This window comes from Carcharhinus amblyrhynchos, chromosome 10 (genome assembly GCF_965287045.1).
Source record: "Carcharhinus amblyrhynchos chromosome 10, sCarAmb.v2.hapA, whole genome shotgun sequence".
In the NCBI taxonomy this organism is placed as follows: Eukaryota; Metazoa; Chordata; class Chondrichthyes; order Carcharhiniformes; family Carcharhinidae; genus Carcharhinus; species Carcharhinus amblyrhynchos.
The window spans coordinates 69,293,843-69,310,977 of record NC_137333.1 but is presented as its reverse complement, the minus strand read 5'-3'; the positions used below and the strand labels follow the sequence as shown (position 1 = coordinate 69,310,977).

The 17,135-nt window shown below is 41.8% G+C and overlaps 1 protein-coding gene across 4 annotated transcripts in view; it reads left to right on the top strand.

The window, feature by feature from the left end:
- The window catches only part of LOC145349038 (rho GTPase-activating protein 20-like), a 94,039-nt gene extending 77,458 nt beyond the window's left edge, over positions 1-16,581 (top strand). For all 4 annotated transcript variants that reach the window (XM_080197284.1, XM_080197285.1, XM_080197286.1 and 1 more), the window contains 4 exons: positions 108-217; positions 2,799-2,988; positions 7,984-8,101; positions 9,807-16,581. In XM_080197284.1, the coding sequence (XP_080053410.1) occupies positions 108-217; positions 2,799-2,988; positions 7,984-8,101; positions 9,807-11,620 (2,232 nt within the window). In that variant the 3' untranslated portion in view covers positions 11,621-16,581. The remainder of the gene's footprint in view (positions 1-107; positions 218-2,798; positions 2,989-7,983; positions 8,102-9,806) is intronic.
- The last annotated feature ends 554 nt before the right edge of the window (positions 16,582-17,135 follow it).

Genomic DNA, 17,135 nt, shown 5'->3' with positions numbered 1-17,135 from the left:
GTGTGCTTAAAAGATGGTTTGAAATGTTCCAATTAGGAAACTTGTAAAGGCTGTAATGTTTAACTTTTGATTACTTTTGAATATATTTTTACTTATTGAAAATTCAGGACTTTCTTCGGAATATTCCTGGAAGCATCTTTTCTTCAGACCTCTATGATGATTGGATGGCAGCAAATGAAAAAGAAGGTCATGAGGAGAAGATAAAGGGAATCCAAAGGTTGGTTAAACTATTTAATGAGAATGTCATTTCAGGGATGTATGGCTGCATGGCAAGCCAGTAAAACCAATCAAGTGGACACAATGAGGGCAGAGGGCTGCAGGATACTGGAAGCTGAGGGAGCCATAGACAAAAGCTGTATTGCAATAAAAATATGCTCCTCTCTCTCCTTCCAACCATAACACAGAGAAACAGCCAATTCAGGGCATGTTAGTGTCACTGGCATGTATTTTCCATTCCTATCTGCCCTTGAAAATGTGGTGGTGAGTCATCTCCTTAAATTGCCACAGTCCTCCCATGGTGCCTTTAGGAAGGGTCTTCCAATTTTGACCCAGCAATGATGATGAAGGAACAGCAAAATATTTCCCAGGAAAGCTGAGACACATCTGGCGATCAAAGTGTTAATTTGTACTTCATATCGATGTGATAAAGATAGCAGGTTTGGAAGGTGCTGCAGTACCCCTTGTAGATAGCCATGGTGTGCTAGTGGCTATGAATGGGGTGCCACTCAAATGGACTGCTTTGCCTTTGATACTTTTGGCTTCCTCAGTATTGTTGGAGCTGTTCTTATCCAGGCAAAGGAGATTATTCCATCTCATTCTTGGTTTGTGCTCTATAAATGGCAGACAAATGTTTTGTGGAGTCAAGAGGTGAGTTATTCACCACAGAATGCTCAACCTCTGACCTGATCTTGTTGAGAATCAAATGCCATTGAACGTCAACACCAGGTGATTAGATTCTTTGCTGAAGGTGACCATTGCCTGGCCTGAATGGTATTTGACACTTGTCAGCCCAGTACTGAATGTCATCCACATTTGGCTGCACCTGGATATCGACTGCTTCAGTATTGGTCAATGATGAAGCTCTGGGAATGCTAACCACAAGCTGCTGGTTTTAAACTGGATAGTGTGCTCCAATGGGAGAAAAGCCGGTTGTTTAGGTGGACAGGCAGGAGAGGAGCTTTAAGAGACAATTGGATCAAGTGATTGAGTCATCAGCTACTAATTTTGAAGAATGACAGGAAAGGAATTGGAGATGAGAAATGCACAGAGGCGATAACCAATGGCTTAAAATAGAAGTCCAGAACAACAGACCATTTACTTCCACTCTTTTTTTTTATAACAACAACTTTGCCTGGTAAAACTTTCCAGAGTACTTTGCAGGATGTTAGCAAGACTAAGTTTGTCATTGAGCCAGATATTAGGATTGGAAACTACAAAGGAACAGCTTTGTGCGAGAGAGGTAGGGTAGAGGGTTCAATTCCATCCTTGTCTGTCTTTCCTTGTCCTCCGGTTTCCTCCCACAGTCCAAAGATGTGCGGGTTAGGTGTTTTGGCCATGCTAAATTGCCCCTTCGTGTCAAGGGGATTAGCAGGGTAAATAAGTAGGGTTACAGGGATAGGACATTGGTGTGGGATTGTTGTCATTGCAGGCTTGATGAGCTGAATGGCCTTCTTCTGTACTGTAGAGTTTCTATGAAGAGAATTCCAGAACTGAAAGGCCTGGTTGTCAGTAGTAGAAGTTGATGAGCTGAAGGCCTACATTGGCAGGGTGTAGAGATCTCCAATACACTTGTCAACACCAACAGGGCTGCAGGTTACTGCAACAGAAACTCAACACTGAAAGCATGTTTAACTAGTTTCTGGCATTAATTCTCAGTATACCATATTGCAGCTATTTTGGTCTTAAAAGTTAGATGGGATTTAACATTTTAAAAAAACTTTATGACATTGCCACCTAGAGGTGTAACAGGTACTGCAACTAAATCTTGACACTTCATGGAATTTTCCACTGATCGAAACGCTTATGTTAGGGTAATGTGTTTTCAGAAGATTCTCTCAGGAATTGTAATATGTTGGGTTGTTTCTAACTTTTAAACATTACAATTGTACCACAGTGGTGTAAAAAATGTTAATCCAACAACAGTAACCTCCAGAAGCATTGAGCAGAGGTTCTTGGTATCTATATCTTGACAAATTGACGAATGTTTGCAACAAGATTTTAATTGTATAACCCTGACTGCAACTGTAAACAGACATTTTTGTGATTCCATGCTTCACACTGGGAAGCTGCACTCACCTTTGGCATGTCTGAGGAAAGGATTGTGGGTCTGTATATGTTTGGAGTATCAGTCCCCACTTTGAGCAATGGATTGCAGAATTAGGATTGAAAATCACTGTTCAGAAGCAAAGTAAAAATAATATCTCAGACATATTAAATTATAAAACCGTCAAGTGCAACAGTCCAAAGATGAGCAGGTTAGGTGGATTGGCCATGTTAAATTGCTCTTTAGTGTCAAGGGGATTAGCTAGGGTAAGTGCATGGGGCTATGGGGATAAGGCCTGGTGGGGATTGTGGTTGGCACAGACTCGATGGGCTGAATGACTTCCTTCTGCACTGATAAGATTCTATGAAAAGTAATTTTGAGAAGTATTAATTCTGATGTAAGAATTCTTGCTGTCTGTGCTGGAAGGGGTAGGAAATCACGGATCAATAAAGAAGGTTGACCGTTCTCCTTTCCCTAGAGTGACAGTGTTGTCCTGAGTCTTTCAGTCTTCTATTTAACTTCTCAATTTTTCCAGATTACTGGAGCAACTTCCAAAACTCAATAACCTCCTCCTCCATCAAGTGTTCGGGGTGCTTCACAACATTGAGCAGCAGGCTGACGAAAACCAGATGAACGCCTTTAACTTGGCAGTCTGCATAGCACCCAGCATCTTGTGGCCTCCCACTCCCTGCAGTCCTGAGATAGCGAGCGAGTCGACAAAAAAGGTGAGAGGTTGTTACCGCTATCGGTCAGGTGATCATAAGGTGGTGTGCCCCACACAGCTCACAGTGAAAATATTGTATAAAAGTATTCCAGGTCAAGCTGTGCTTTGAGCGTACACAATTTTTAAAAAACAATCTTACCAAATTCCCAACATCGATATTTAAGTTGTTCTTTTATCACCTATACAGTGGAGCCCCTGTTTAATTTAACACTGAGGCCAGCAGAGATTTTCTGTATGTAATTTGAGTCACATTGGTTATAAAAGGTTGAGTCAATGTTAACGTTAAGAACGTAGGAGAAAGGAAAACCTGATTTACATCAAGGAATACAGCCATTGAAAATAAATGAGCTTCACTTCTGCTATTGACTAAGAAAAGTACACTTAGTTTTATCTCTGATTCACTTTCCTTAATATGTAAACTTAATCATAGAAATCATAGAAACCCTACAGAAAGAGGCCATTCGGCCCATCGAGTCTGCACCACCACAATCCCACCCAGGCCCTACCCCCAATCTGTACATATTTTACCCACTAATCCTCTCTAACTTATAGATCTATGGTCAATTTAGCATGGCCAATCAACCTAACCTGCACATCTTTGGACTGTGGGAGGAAACCGGTGCACCTGGAGGAAACCCACACAGACATGAGGAGAATGTGCAAACTCCAAACAGACGGTGACCCAAGCCAGGAATCGAACCCAGGTCCCTGGAGCTGTGAAGCAGCAGTGCTGCCGCTGAAACAGTTAAGATATTAACAGTTTCAGAAGTAGGAAGGGTAACATTAAAGATGATAGGCTTTATAGCTTCACTAAAATGTCTGAGATTATTATTGCCTGCTGCTTACACTCATACAAACATACAATTAGGAATAGGTGTAGACCACTCAGCTCCTCCAACCTGCTCACCATTCAATAAGATCATGGCTGATCTGATTGTAACTTCAACTCCACATTTTTGCCTACTGCTGATAACCTTTCACCCCCTTGTTAATTAAGAATCTATCTAGTTCCACTGTAAAAATATTCAAAAATTTGCTGCCACTGGCTTTGGAGGAAGAGTATTCCAAAAACTCGCTGCCCTCTGAGAGAGAAAAAAAAATCTCCTCTTCTCCATCTTAAATGAGTGATCCTCAGCTCTAGATTCTCCTTTAAGAGGAAACATCCTGTCCACATCCACTCTGTCAATACCCCTCAGGATCTTAAAAGCTTCAATCAAGTTGTCTCTTAATCTTCTAAATTCTGCTGGATACAATCCTAACCTCTCCAATTTTTTCCTCATAAGACAATCTGCCCATTCCTGCTATTTATCTAGAAACTCCTTTCTGAACTGCAGATGCATTTCTATCTTTCCTTAAATAAGGTGACTGGTACTGTACACAATACTCCAGATATGGTCTCACCAATGCCCTGTACAACTGAAGTATAACCTCCCTACTTTGGAGTCAATTCCCCTCACAATAAATATATAAAATTGTCCAAAGAAGCTTTCCTATGGAACAAGCAGCAGTCAGTAACAGAAAGTTTCTCCACCCAGAAAACTCTCAGCTGTGACGCATAAGTAAAGATCCAAGAGCTAATTCATCTTCACATGTTCCCAATATCTTTCCAAATAAAGCTTCACTTCCACTGGCCTTATGAAACATCAAAAGTCATGAATTGTACACCATTTCCTCCCAGAAAATAGCAGTGTTGTTTCTGGCAAGAGAACCTCCAAAGAAACCAATCGGTTTCGTCTCTAGATCTTATGATACTCTGCCAAAGAGAATCAAGGGGGCATGTTTCATGCCATCATACAGGGGCAGGGCTGAAAAACCACCAGCAAAACCCAGCTGCACAGAAATCAGGGCTCCGTCTTTAAAGGGTGCCCTGATCAGAACCTAAGTAAACATCCTCTCTCCCCTGCGCCCCCCCAGCCCACCATGAAAGTCTCAGGTGCCCCCTTCCCATTCCCAGTTGGAGTTAAGCACTTCTCTAATCTCCTATCCTTCCGGCCATCATCAGCATCCCTCCTCCTCTGTCCACTCTTGGCCGCCACCACATCTAAATTAATCTCCTTCCATGAGACTCCCACTGGTGCCTGCCCGTTGGCCCAGCTGGAACTGCCAATTTGGCACCATGCCACAGGGCAGTTCCAGGGCATTGCCAGGCCACTGGCTGACCAGGTCGCTCTCCTCCAGGGGCTATACTTATCTTTACGACCCCAGGGAGACCCCCATGACAGGTTCACGTCTGGGTGAACTGTTGTAAACTGCGCCAACATGTGCCATACTGGCACCCACTGAATCTCCACTCTGAAGTCCCGGAGCGAGTGCTCACTGACATGCTAATGTATTAAAATGAGCTTTCTGTGCTCCCATAGTGTATTTCACGCCACTCTACTGGTGAGGGGCCGGTAAAATTGGAACTCGGAAACTTGCTGGCGTGAATCGCGCTTCCTGGATTTTGTGCTCAAAATCATCCCCAATAAAAGATTTTTCCACTGACTGGGAAATTGATAATGGCATGGTATCACGTCAAGATCAAAACTACATGGGGGGAGGTTAGAGGAATGTTTTCACACTATGCTTTATCACAAGTGGCTATTGAGGCAGAGACAAGAACATCAATTAAATAGAAATTGGGCAGGTAAGGATTTGAAAAAGAAAAATATAAAAAGGGCAGAAAAATGGGCTTGAGGTAGAAAGCATCAGTTAAAGAGCTAAACTTGGCACAGGCGCACAATTCCACAACACATCACAATACACAATCTTGTCAGGAGCAACATTTTGTAAAATTGTCAATGGTTACCCTGCACACTGATCAAAATGAATGAATTTAAACTCAAAGGTGAAGAGTTTTATGTAATTGAAAATGACCATGAACGGATGCTGCTGTCAACCAGAACAATCAATTATTACACTCAATGAGCATAAAACATTCGCTTTGAGGTAAAATGGAATTTGTGCTTTTTAAAATTCATTTACTAGGATGTGGGTATTTCTAGTAGCATTTATTGCCCATCCTGAACTCTTCCATTTCAGAGGGCATTTGCTGTGGACCTGGAGTTACATGTAGGTCAAATCAGGTAAGAGTGGCAGACTTCCTTCCCTAAAGGACACTAATGAACCAGATGAGTTTTAGTCACAGGCTAAATATTGAAGGAAATGATCTATGTAGTGAATGGCAGATTTTTCCATATTGTTTACTTGGTAAATAGACAAAGAACAACAATGATGTAGCCACCTTCTGGACTGTCAGCAGTTCCAGAATTAGCACTACAATTAACCTCAAGGTTATCCCAGGATTCCCAACACTTCTTCTGATATCTATTGATCCTTGTTGCAGGGGAAACATTGGGTGGGATTTTACGGCTTCAATCGGACGAGATCATAAAGTCCCACCCGAGGCCAATGGAGATTTCTGTTCAGGGATCCTCACCACCACCCCCCCCCACCCCAACCCAGAATCAGGCAGGTGAGGTGGTAGTTTTGGCCATTATATCTATGTGATAAGTGAGGGATGGAGGATTGGACAAAGTTCTATTTCCCTTCCTTTGTTGAACTGGAACAACAGCTGTTTTGGATGCCTGTCCCTTGCAGCTGCTATTATCCATGAACTTAATGAAAGAGTAAATCAAGGCTTGAAATGTTGAAATAAGTTAGTTTATTTCTCTCCTCAGTGAACTCTGTGGAAAAACAGAAAATGTTGTGAGGGTGAAATGGTCTAACCTGCAACTTTAGTAAAATGTTATTCCTCTGCCCAAGCTGGGTGGCCTAGTGGCCTGCCTCAGTAACTCGAGACAGCTCCAATATAGTAGGGTCCCTTCAAAGTGCGGATCTAATCCTATAATGCAGGACAATTCCAATTGTATGTGCCTGTCCCATTTGTGATTCAAACATTAGCAGCATTCTATGCTTTATGTACATAGAATATGTTAGGGTTTGGAGTGAGTAATGCCCCTTTAAGAGTGTGGGTCAGGTGAGCCTTGGACCATTAGCTCCACCCAGTGTGAGACCCAGTTGGACAGTATGAGATCCAACGGTGGAACAATGCACACCTTTAAATAAAGAGCTGATAGTGTTCAAGTTACTCAGCCTGCCTCGTGATCCTATAATCCATAGGGGCAAACACAATGCATTCCAATTCTACAATTGTAAACTAATAGAGGTCAGCATTGGCAGGAGAATTTGATTACCTCGCTACCAAGAGATCAAATATTTTAATTTAAAAATATATTTGGAAAGAAATAATAAGTATGGCAAGAGAAGAAAAAAGATGAAGTGGGTCAATCACCACTGATTACTACACAGACAACCCAATTTTCCTGTTCAATGCACTCAATGCCCTTATTATGCACTGGAATGGCTCTGAGCAATCCTACACTATTGGACTGTGTTCCTGAACTCTGAGTGGAGTTACATTCCTGCAGCGTCTCTGCGCTATTGGAATAATCTGACAGCTGTACAGCCAGCTGATCCGCTAGTCCCCATCCTGTGCCCCTGCCAAAGATGAACTTTACTCTGATGCATTTCTCCTTAACTGAATTTAAAGAAAGTAATTTGATTGTTAAACAACACCCATATTCACAATTTTAGCCTTTCACACATTCTGAAGACTCAAAACTGTGAGAAGCAAGTTTAATGTTTCTATGGTTAGCCCCTAAATTGCTTTGGGATTTCAAGTATCTATATTTTTGAAGTAAGCCAACTAAAATATTTTTTCCAAGAATTCTCGACTTGTTTTTGTACAGCTTTGCTAATGGGGAATGTGTGGGTTAACGGCACTTGGCCTTTCTTTGCTCCAAGCTTCACAGAGTGGCTTGAAGGGATGTGCCACATCTGCACTACCTTCCTAGTTTTGGAAAAGGCAGAACAATTGCACATTTGACTCTGTAAATGCTCCGTGTCCTGCTGTCATCTGACTGCTGACAATGCGAAGCATGTGGTGCCAGCATGAGTTCTTGGAACAGAAATTTACAACAATGAACTCACACTTCTGGCCTTTCTCCTTCTGCAGGTTGCCTTGTTTGTGCAGTTTCTAATTGAAAACTGCTGCAGGATCTTTGGAGATGTCTTCACTTCCCTTTTTGAAGCATTATCTGCGAGGAAATGCGAAAGTAGAGATGATGGGTCAGGTAATGAAGCTGTTATCCTGTCAACAATATTTAAAATAATAAATTAAATTAATCTAATGTTAAGACCATGGGTTGCAAACCGCGTACAAGTAATCACCAACTTGTACCCTCTGGCAAGAACCTATACAATGTGGAAGCATACATTTTTCCTGAACTACCTTATGGCACAAAGTTACAAATAACAAAGAAGCGATCACAAAGTTTTTAGTCTATTTACCAGAGATTGTGGATTTACTGCATATCTGAATTTGATTGCTTTAATGGCGTTTCTAGGAGGGTGTCTGCAACAATTTTACTGCCCCAAAGTTGGTAACTGATGTAAAATTAACTAGACAGCCCGCTGAAAAATAACATTTAAAATGAGAAGTAAAAATTACTCAAACGAGAGGAATGTTCATTCCTTTCATTACATTGGTGTAGCAAAAGCAGAAGGGTGCTGGGGGGCGGGGTGGGGAGAGCATAGTGGTCTGATGTATCAAACACAGTGGATCATTATTGTACAAATGCAAAGGCCCCAGGCACTGTATTAAGACTTATTACAACGTTATTTTGAAATGTAGTTATATACAGATTGAATGTTCCCCTTTTGCAGTTTTCTTTTGAAATGGTGTTGATAACTAAAGCGGAACTTTAATCCTGGGAAGGAGGAAGCTGGCATGATTTGACTGCCGATTCTATAGTTGCGCTCCTGCTGTCTGCATTTTATTAGCCTAGAGAGTGGCAACTAAAGCAAAAATTTAGTGAAAGCCTTTTGTATATGCAATGAAGGTCATGTTCCATGAAGTAGTGTTATGAGTTAGCTGTGGGTAAACCTATTTATAGATATTGATATTATGCACAAACTGGTGCTGAATAGTGCAGAAAAGAATTGAATTCTTAACAATATGTTTATATTACAGTATCAATCTTGGTTGTTGATAACACTGTTGCCCCTTGAGCCTGAAGGCCATGGTTTAACCTCCACCCCATAATCTAGACTGGCACTCACAGTGCAGTACTAAATGGGTCCTTCACTGCCAGAGATATCAAAAAGATGTTAAAGGAGAGGCCCAAACAGCCCTCTCAGGTTGCTTTAAAAGATCTCATGGCTTTATCTGACTCTTGCACGAATCCTCAGCCAAGATCACTAAAACAGATTATCAGGTAGTTATTTCACTTCCATTTGTGGAAACGTGCTGTGTGCGTACTGCCCTCTGTGTTTCCCCACATCACAACAGCAATTGCATTTCAAAAAACACTTCTTTGCTGTCACTGCCACTGCCCCCCCCACCCCCCCCACAAAATCATTTTAGATAGCTGAGGATGTGGGAAGTTTTATGGAATGCAGGTTTTTTTATTTGCCAGGAGAAACAATCAATGTTATTGGAGAGTTTTGAGATTATGAAGAATACTGCAGCATGTTTACTATAGTGGACGAATCAAATACTAAGGGCCTGATCTGAAAACTAGAATCAGGAAGATACACTGAAATACATTCCCCAAAGGGCAATGGTTTGCTGTATAAAGGAACGGGAATGGTCATTGAATGGATTTAGTAACTTATTTAAGTGTACCTCAAGTGAGGAAGAATGAAAAATGAGAGAATGGAATAGTGGGGCTGACCTTAAAGGCTGGCATTTTAGGGACAAATTATCTTCTTCTGTTCTCTATATTTCTTCTGTTCCAACATTCTCAGACAAAGTCTGTTTTCTACTTCCTCATGCAGATCTCTCTTCGTTTCAATTGCATGATTCCTCCTATGATAGTTTGGAAAATGAGCTCAATGATGACACTGATTCTCCATCAACTAACCTAATGGCAAAGAGAAATGAAGACAATCGAAGTCGGGACTCCGTTCTAACCTGGAGTGACTGTGATCTCGATCAAACAGAGGATGGAGGAAGTGGTGTGAAGGTTCCAGCCTCCCAGAATGTAAGTGAGAGCTCTCCATTTTCTAAAAATGATCTCCCGGACTCCATCTTTTATGGTTACTCCACCTGCAAGAAGCCCACAGGCCCCAGAAGACATAGACGATGTTCAGAGCCCAATATTTTGCCTCCTGCTTCACAGTTTTCTCAACTTGACCAGAATCACGAGACTGTAATTCGTAAAACTAGTTGTGATGCTGTCATGACACAGTCGGATGGGAACTACCTTGCTCAGTTGCAAAGGTTACAGATTGAGAGTCAGAAACGCATAAACAAGGGCTTTGACCTGGACAAGTCCAGCAATGGCAGTCGGAAAGTTGCACAGAAGGGGGCACACAGCAGTAGCCGACTTCAGCCACCTCTGCCCCTCAAACTTAATACCTCTTCAAAGACTAGTAACTCCAGTTTATCTTCACCTGGAACTTCACCCTCCGGCTCCTCAATGAGTTCACTTGATGGTGCATTCACACACAATGCAGAATACTATGTGTTCACCCCGGCTGAAACCTTCTCGCCTTCCTGCTCTGCCATGCAGGATCGGAAGGGCCAAACAGCTCCGCTAGCTAACCCCGGTATCTTCAAATACTTTTCTGGCCTCCTGTCTCCTGTTCAGGGTCCGGGCACAGCTTTGACTTCCTCCTCCACAGCACTAGAAAGACACAAGAGAACTATTAGCGTGACGGGGGAAGGTTTGAAATGCTTCAGTGAGAAGGGTTCGGTCACAATGCACCCCAATAGCTGGCTGAAGAAAAATGGAAGTTGGACACTTAAAAGAAAGGAGAAAGGATACAAATTTAAAGGCAAGTGCAATCCACTCTTAGTAGATAAAGAATTGGCCTGTGGCAAATTAAATGTTTCCCCTGTGACTGCAGAAAGTATGGCTCAACATGCAAACAGAAGCCAGTCAGTTAAACCACTTTCCAATCAGGAAGCAATCAGGTCATCACTGCAAAATACAGCTGGGAAAGGAAAAGGATTGACAGTCCAATCTTCGAAGCTTTTGCACCAACAGGGATATTCTGATTCCCAGGAAATCCTGGAGAGCTCCATTGCTTGTGAATCTCTTCCGTTGAGTACAGCTAATCAGACTTCTTCAGGGCAGAGCAGAATTGATCAAATTCCTCGGACTGTCTTTTATGGGCAGAATTCGGAGTTGTCTCTTCAGTCGGTGCCACGCCAACAGTCGTGCTCGTTCACGCCGGGAGAAACATTTGCTCAACAAGAAGGTAATCCACATGTGTCTGAATTAGTCATTCCTGCTCACACAGACACTCAGAGCCCTGGGGAGATGTGTGAGAATGTGCCTAATGCAGGCCCATCTCAAAAAAGGGGTGAGATGCTTCAGGAGAAGAAACCACTCACATCGACAAGTGGAGATCACACAACTAAGCAGGAGTTTCATAGTAGGTGCTCTATTACTCTTTCCCATCGTGCAGCTAAAGCGGTTAAAGATTATTTTTTTCAGCTCGATGCTGAGAACTGTTTGATAAAAACACAGGAAGTGACTGACGCCATGCTCCAAAGCAAGGATGAATGGCAAAAGAAGTGCTGCAGTGATCCAAAATTTGAAGATTTTGAACAAGTGTTTTTCTCTGAGGAGTCTTATGTGTAAAAGATTTATTTGGAAATATATATTATTTCTTTAAAAATGTATTGAAAATGTTAAGTCTAGTTCAATTCAAGCTGCCTTGTGACAATATTACAACATAGCTCGTAACTCGTGGTCTAAATAGCTGTAAGTACATTTTTTGGGTCAATGTCAAATTTGACTTTTTACATATGTTTTATGATATTTACCGCTCTTGTATGAAGTAATCTTGTTGTCTGCAAAACAAAAATCTATATATGTTTCAAAAGTAATGGCTGCTAAGTGGGGAAATGTAAATACCTCTTCTGGCACATCTGTCCTCCCCTAAAATTGTGTGGTTACATTTGGAGTGGGTACATATGGATTATCAACATTGGCTCCCAGACCCACACCCAGTAAAATAGCATCCATCGCATTGGTTACAAAAAACCAAATAAATAGAGGTATGTTCCGTGGCAGTCTTCCGTCTTGTGTTGGTCAACGCTGTGTTAACCATCGCTTGGTGTGGCTCAGGAATCACACACTGTTATGACAGCCTCTGCATTTGTTACAGAGGCTAGAGTGGGCTGAGAAGGTACAGGATTTGCTGCTCTGTTTTCTCTAGGTCTTCCTCTTGACGAGCTGAGGTTTTTTTTCTGCTCACCTCTTCCTATGTGCTTCCAGTCAGTCTCCAGAACTCATGGCCCTCCAACACTGTCTCCCAATTGTCAGTGTCAATGTCATATCTCGCTTTCTGGTGTCCTGGTAGCAGCGTGTTGACACTCGGAGGTTGTGACCCAGTTCGTTGCACAAAATGTTTTTGGCTATCTGGCTGTCATCCAATTGATGTACGTTATTGAGTCAGCACATGTGTCATTAGCTTAGCAATGAGTAAATGCTGATGAATTGGAATGCTCAAGAACCTTGTCCTGCCAAAAGATGCCGAGGATATGTCTGAGACAGCCAATATGGAAACTACTGAGCCTGTTCTCCTGCCTAATGCATATTGTACAGTCTCATCACTTCAGAGGTGTATGCTGAGGACACCGGCTTGGTAGACTCCTGGTAACAATAGACTATTGGTAACAATGTAAGTACGTTGATATTTCAGAGCACCAAGCATAATTGGACATGACTTCCCACTTTAAGGGCAAAATTTTCCCACAAATTGGCAAAGGCTGATGGCGGGTGAGCCAGAAAAGCAGTGTTGAAGCCTCCTACAGGCTTTCTCTGCCATAGAGTGTAGCAATTTATGGGGGAACAAAAACTTTCAAGGATTGGGTTCCATTACGTATCGCTGGCAGGACAGCCTCTGATTCTCCAACCCCACCATCCACCTAGAAACGCAAGGATCCCGGGTGCCATTTTCAAGTCTGCCCCAGCGCACAGCAGCCAGACCACTTGACCCTGGAGGCCCCTTGGGCCTACTCCCAGCACTGTCTGGACACCATTCCAGCATTCCTGGGCAGTGCTAGGGGTGCCTGGCAGTACTCCTCCACCACCCTCGCTCCCCAGATCTTCTCAGCTAGTAGCACGCCTTCAGAGACCCGTCATGATTCACACCATTCAGCCATCACACGCCCTATCACTGAGGTAGGGGACAATCGTGTCACCTGTTTACACTGACGTAAAACGAGACGCTTCTCGTGATATTTTTAGTTCCTGTTTCCGAACCTGTCCGATGCAAATAGGGGTGGGAAATCCTGCCCCGTGTTCCCACAAAATTGGTAATCTTACAATCCGTGCTGTAACAACGCAAAGACACTATGGGATGAGATCAGGTGGTTCCGCTTGCAGGGGAAGAAGGAAATCAATTTACCCGTGAACCCTTGAACCTTGTCAGGCAACATCTGGCATCGTTTAAAGAGGCTGGGAGCTGGCTGCGTTCTGCCTCACCCACTGGACAAGGAGCAGTGTCTGATAAGGAGAACGCTTAGGGACTGAAAATAAAATAAATAAAAAGGTACAAACCATCTCTATTTAATCAAACATATGTATTTTGTTTAAAATGCAACAATTACATCTATTTGCATGTAGACATATGGGAAAAACAAAGCATAATCTGAAAAATGTGTGCAATAGGCTCATTCTGGTTTGTACTCTACGTGGTTGCTGGGCTTGTCACGCGTTTATATATATATATATATATATTACTGTTTGAATTCATGACGCTATGATATGGAGCTGATTTCTTAGCACATGCTACCGAATATTTAGATATGTTGTTTAATGAGATTCCCTGGATGGCAGATTTACATTTTTATTTTACGTCCTGACTGAAATTTTGCTTTTGTATCTGGCTATTTATTACAGATTTTGAGCACTTTCTCCTTTCCACCCTGTATTGAAGCACTTTTAGTAATGAGCGGCTAATGTGTGTTTTGCACTGTTTCCTTTTCCAGAGAATCGCATTGTTCTGTTTGATGTCGATGTTTTTTGGTCTTTCTCTCCCCCTCCCCCCTGCCCCCACCGCCGTTCAGGGTCCCTGCACCAGTGAGCCAGTGCCCTGCGACTGAAGAGAACCTTATTGAACTGCTACAATACATTGTAAATATTTTTAAGTAGGAAAAACGGTAAAAAGATTTAGAGTCTTTTGTTAAATATTGTAGCTTTAAAGTGCAAAAGTTGTGGTCCATAAACTGTAACACTTATTTCCTTTTTAAAAGATTAGACTAAATTATATTAATGTAAGAGCTGCTGATGTATTAATTGTTTGACTTCTCGCTCCTGTAGATTAAATTAATACGCTTTACTGTAAATTGAAAATGATCATTTCCAGTTCAGAAAGCTCCTTTCCTGACTTTGAGTTCACTTGATAGGAGAGCAGATGGGAGTCAATGCATGGAATTTGTGACCGTTGTGGTTTTCCAGTGAAGTGATTTGAAATTCTTAAATTTGTGCTTTTGTCGAATGGCGCGCCATATCCAGAAATGGCCCTAAAAGCTCCATTTGTGTGTGTGTTTAATTGATTTCTACAGATAGCAATGTCCCTGGCCTGCTGGGGACATCGATTAAACTGTTCCCTTTCCACATTGTTCTGCCTCCCCCTGAAAACACATACAGATGCAAGACGCAAGAAAGGAGCTGGGTATGACACTTCTAATGGTCAAATAGTCGGTGAAAAATCACTGTCAAGGCTTGTGAACGATGGCAGTCAGGAAAGGTACTACACAGCTGGGGGGTAGGGTGGTGAACTCTATAAACACCATTTGCTGTTTCTGGAGAGGAAGGTACATGGTAAAGAGGATAAAAAGCATTGAAAAGCTGACCTCATAAAATGATTACAAATGGCAGCTAATAGTAGGGGAAGTTTTGCTCATTTCTAATCAAACATTCCACAAACAAAATCAAATTATTCTTAGCTCATCTTCATTGTGCTCCACTCTTAAGAATACAAATGGTTTTTATGTTAATTGCACTGCAACCTTCCAATCCAGAAAACTTGGGACCAAGTCATTTTTGGATTTTGGAATAGTTCTGTATTATAGAATGGTGTTTGAACGCCTAATCGTGTGTGTGAACTGGAAACACCATAGCTATCAATATTCACCTAAAACACTAAACAAACATTATAAAGCAGTAATAAAAATTGTTGTATCTATCCAAATATTGTATTTTCCATGTTCCACTCTATAGTAGAATTACTCTACTATAATGACCCTGATGGCATTGAGGGAACATATAGTTCTGCTCAAAAGATTTCTGGACAACTTTTGTTGCCAAACAATAGATTTCTGGACGGGAGAGGTTACAGTGTGTCATGATCATTGTATGGGGTGAAGTAATCTTTGATTAACTTCCACTGACACTTAATAATGTGCTACCCATCTGATGGTACAATTGGCAGCTCTTATTTTAGTTTAAGTCTTGAGTATTGAGTTCTACATGATGCTGCCCTGAAATTGTTCTGCAGCTCAATATGTGAAAGTGCATTGGCAGCACCAAGGCTTAAAGGAGAACTGCCTTGAGAGGATGGGAAGTAAGAATGGATCATGGAACTTATCCACACCAACCCTGCTGTTGATATTTGGGATTCCTGATTTTAAAATCTTTGGTCGAAGCAGCTGAGAAGATGCTCGGTGGAAGCCAGCAAGATTTTCCTACAAGGAAAGGTTAGGCCTCTTGGGCTGTGGACTCCTTTCCTCCACTCCCAGCCCCACTGACCTCTTGTACTTTCTCCCAAACCTCTTCCCAACTGCTGAACTTCTAGAGATCATTTCCATTGGATCCGCTATAGTGGCCTCCTGCTATCCAGTATTCAAACTCTGCCCATTTGTCCTGCTGGGTTCAAGAAGGAGTAATCTCCTGACTCTCATGCCAAGTTTTGCACCAGCCTCAACCTCCAAACAAATACCTTTTTCCTGACAAGTGCATTTTAATCACTGGAATCCCTGTCCACTACCATGTTATGTAAGAATCCCTCTGCAAAGATTTCTACCTTTTGTTTTGTTTTGTTGTGGTGGCAACAATGTGTAGTCTGGACAAAACTCCATTTTATTTCATACGTCGCTTCCCACTGATTAAAGACATTGTCAAAACACAAAATCTGCCAAACAAATGCCTTTAATTACTGCCAGTTTCTTTTTGGTAGTGTTCCAGTTTTGTACATCGTTTCTTTTTAATAGACCCTAAAATAATTCACCGCCTATAAAACTGCGTGTTTAAAAAAATACAACATGGACATTTTGAGGCTGTAGTTTTAAATGATCAATGTATATTTGTGGATATTATGAGGAAAAAGCCAATTCAGTTTGCTCCACCATTAAATGGTTCTGCAGCTAATGAATATGTGATTTGACACCACATTATTTGCTTTTACTATTGCATTAAAGGCAACAAATGGGAATAATGTGCCTTCAGGTCATTACTATACTGTATGTATTCCATAGACCTAGAAACTAGTAAATAGAAAAGGCACATTTCCCTTAATTGAAATGCTTAATGACAAATGTATTCCCCTCTAATTGTATGTATGTGATTTTATTTGTACAATAAAGTGAGTCTGAACTTCCTGAAAATCTTTTTTAAGTTTGTAACTTTTTAAAGAAGTTAGACTAAAACTCTATCATGTCTGACTTTGGAGGCATTAGAGCTTCAGTTCTAATTGTCATTTTGCAGACCAAGGAGAAAGGGCTCAATCTTAATTCCCAAAAGTTAGTGAGCTGAGATTCAAATCAAACTGTACTCCAACATAATCTGCCACCTTGTAGCCTGGCATATCCCCCACTCAACTATTACCATCAAGTCAGGGGGTTAACCCCTGGTTCAATGGAGCGTACAGGAGGGCATGCCAGAAGCAGCACAGTGTTATCAAGCAACAATAACCTGCTCAGTGACACCCAGTTTGAGTTTTGCCAGGGTCACTCAGCTTATTATGGCCTTGGTTCAAACATGGGCAAAAGAGCTGAATTCCAGAGGTGAGATGAGTGACTGCATTTGATATCAAGGCCACATTTGACTGAGTGTGGCATCAAGGAGCCCTAGCAAAACTGGAATCAATGGGAGGGGGCAAACTGTCAGCTGGTTGGAGTCATACCTGACACATAGGAAGATGGTTGTG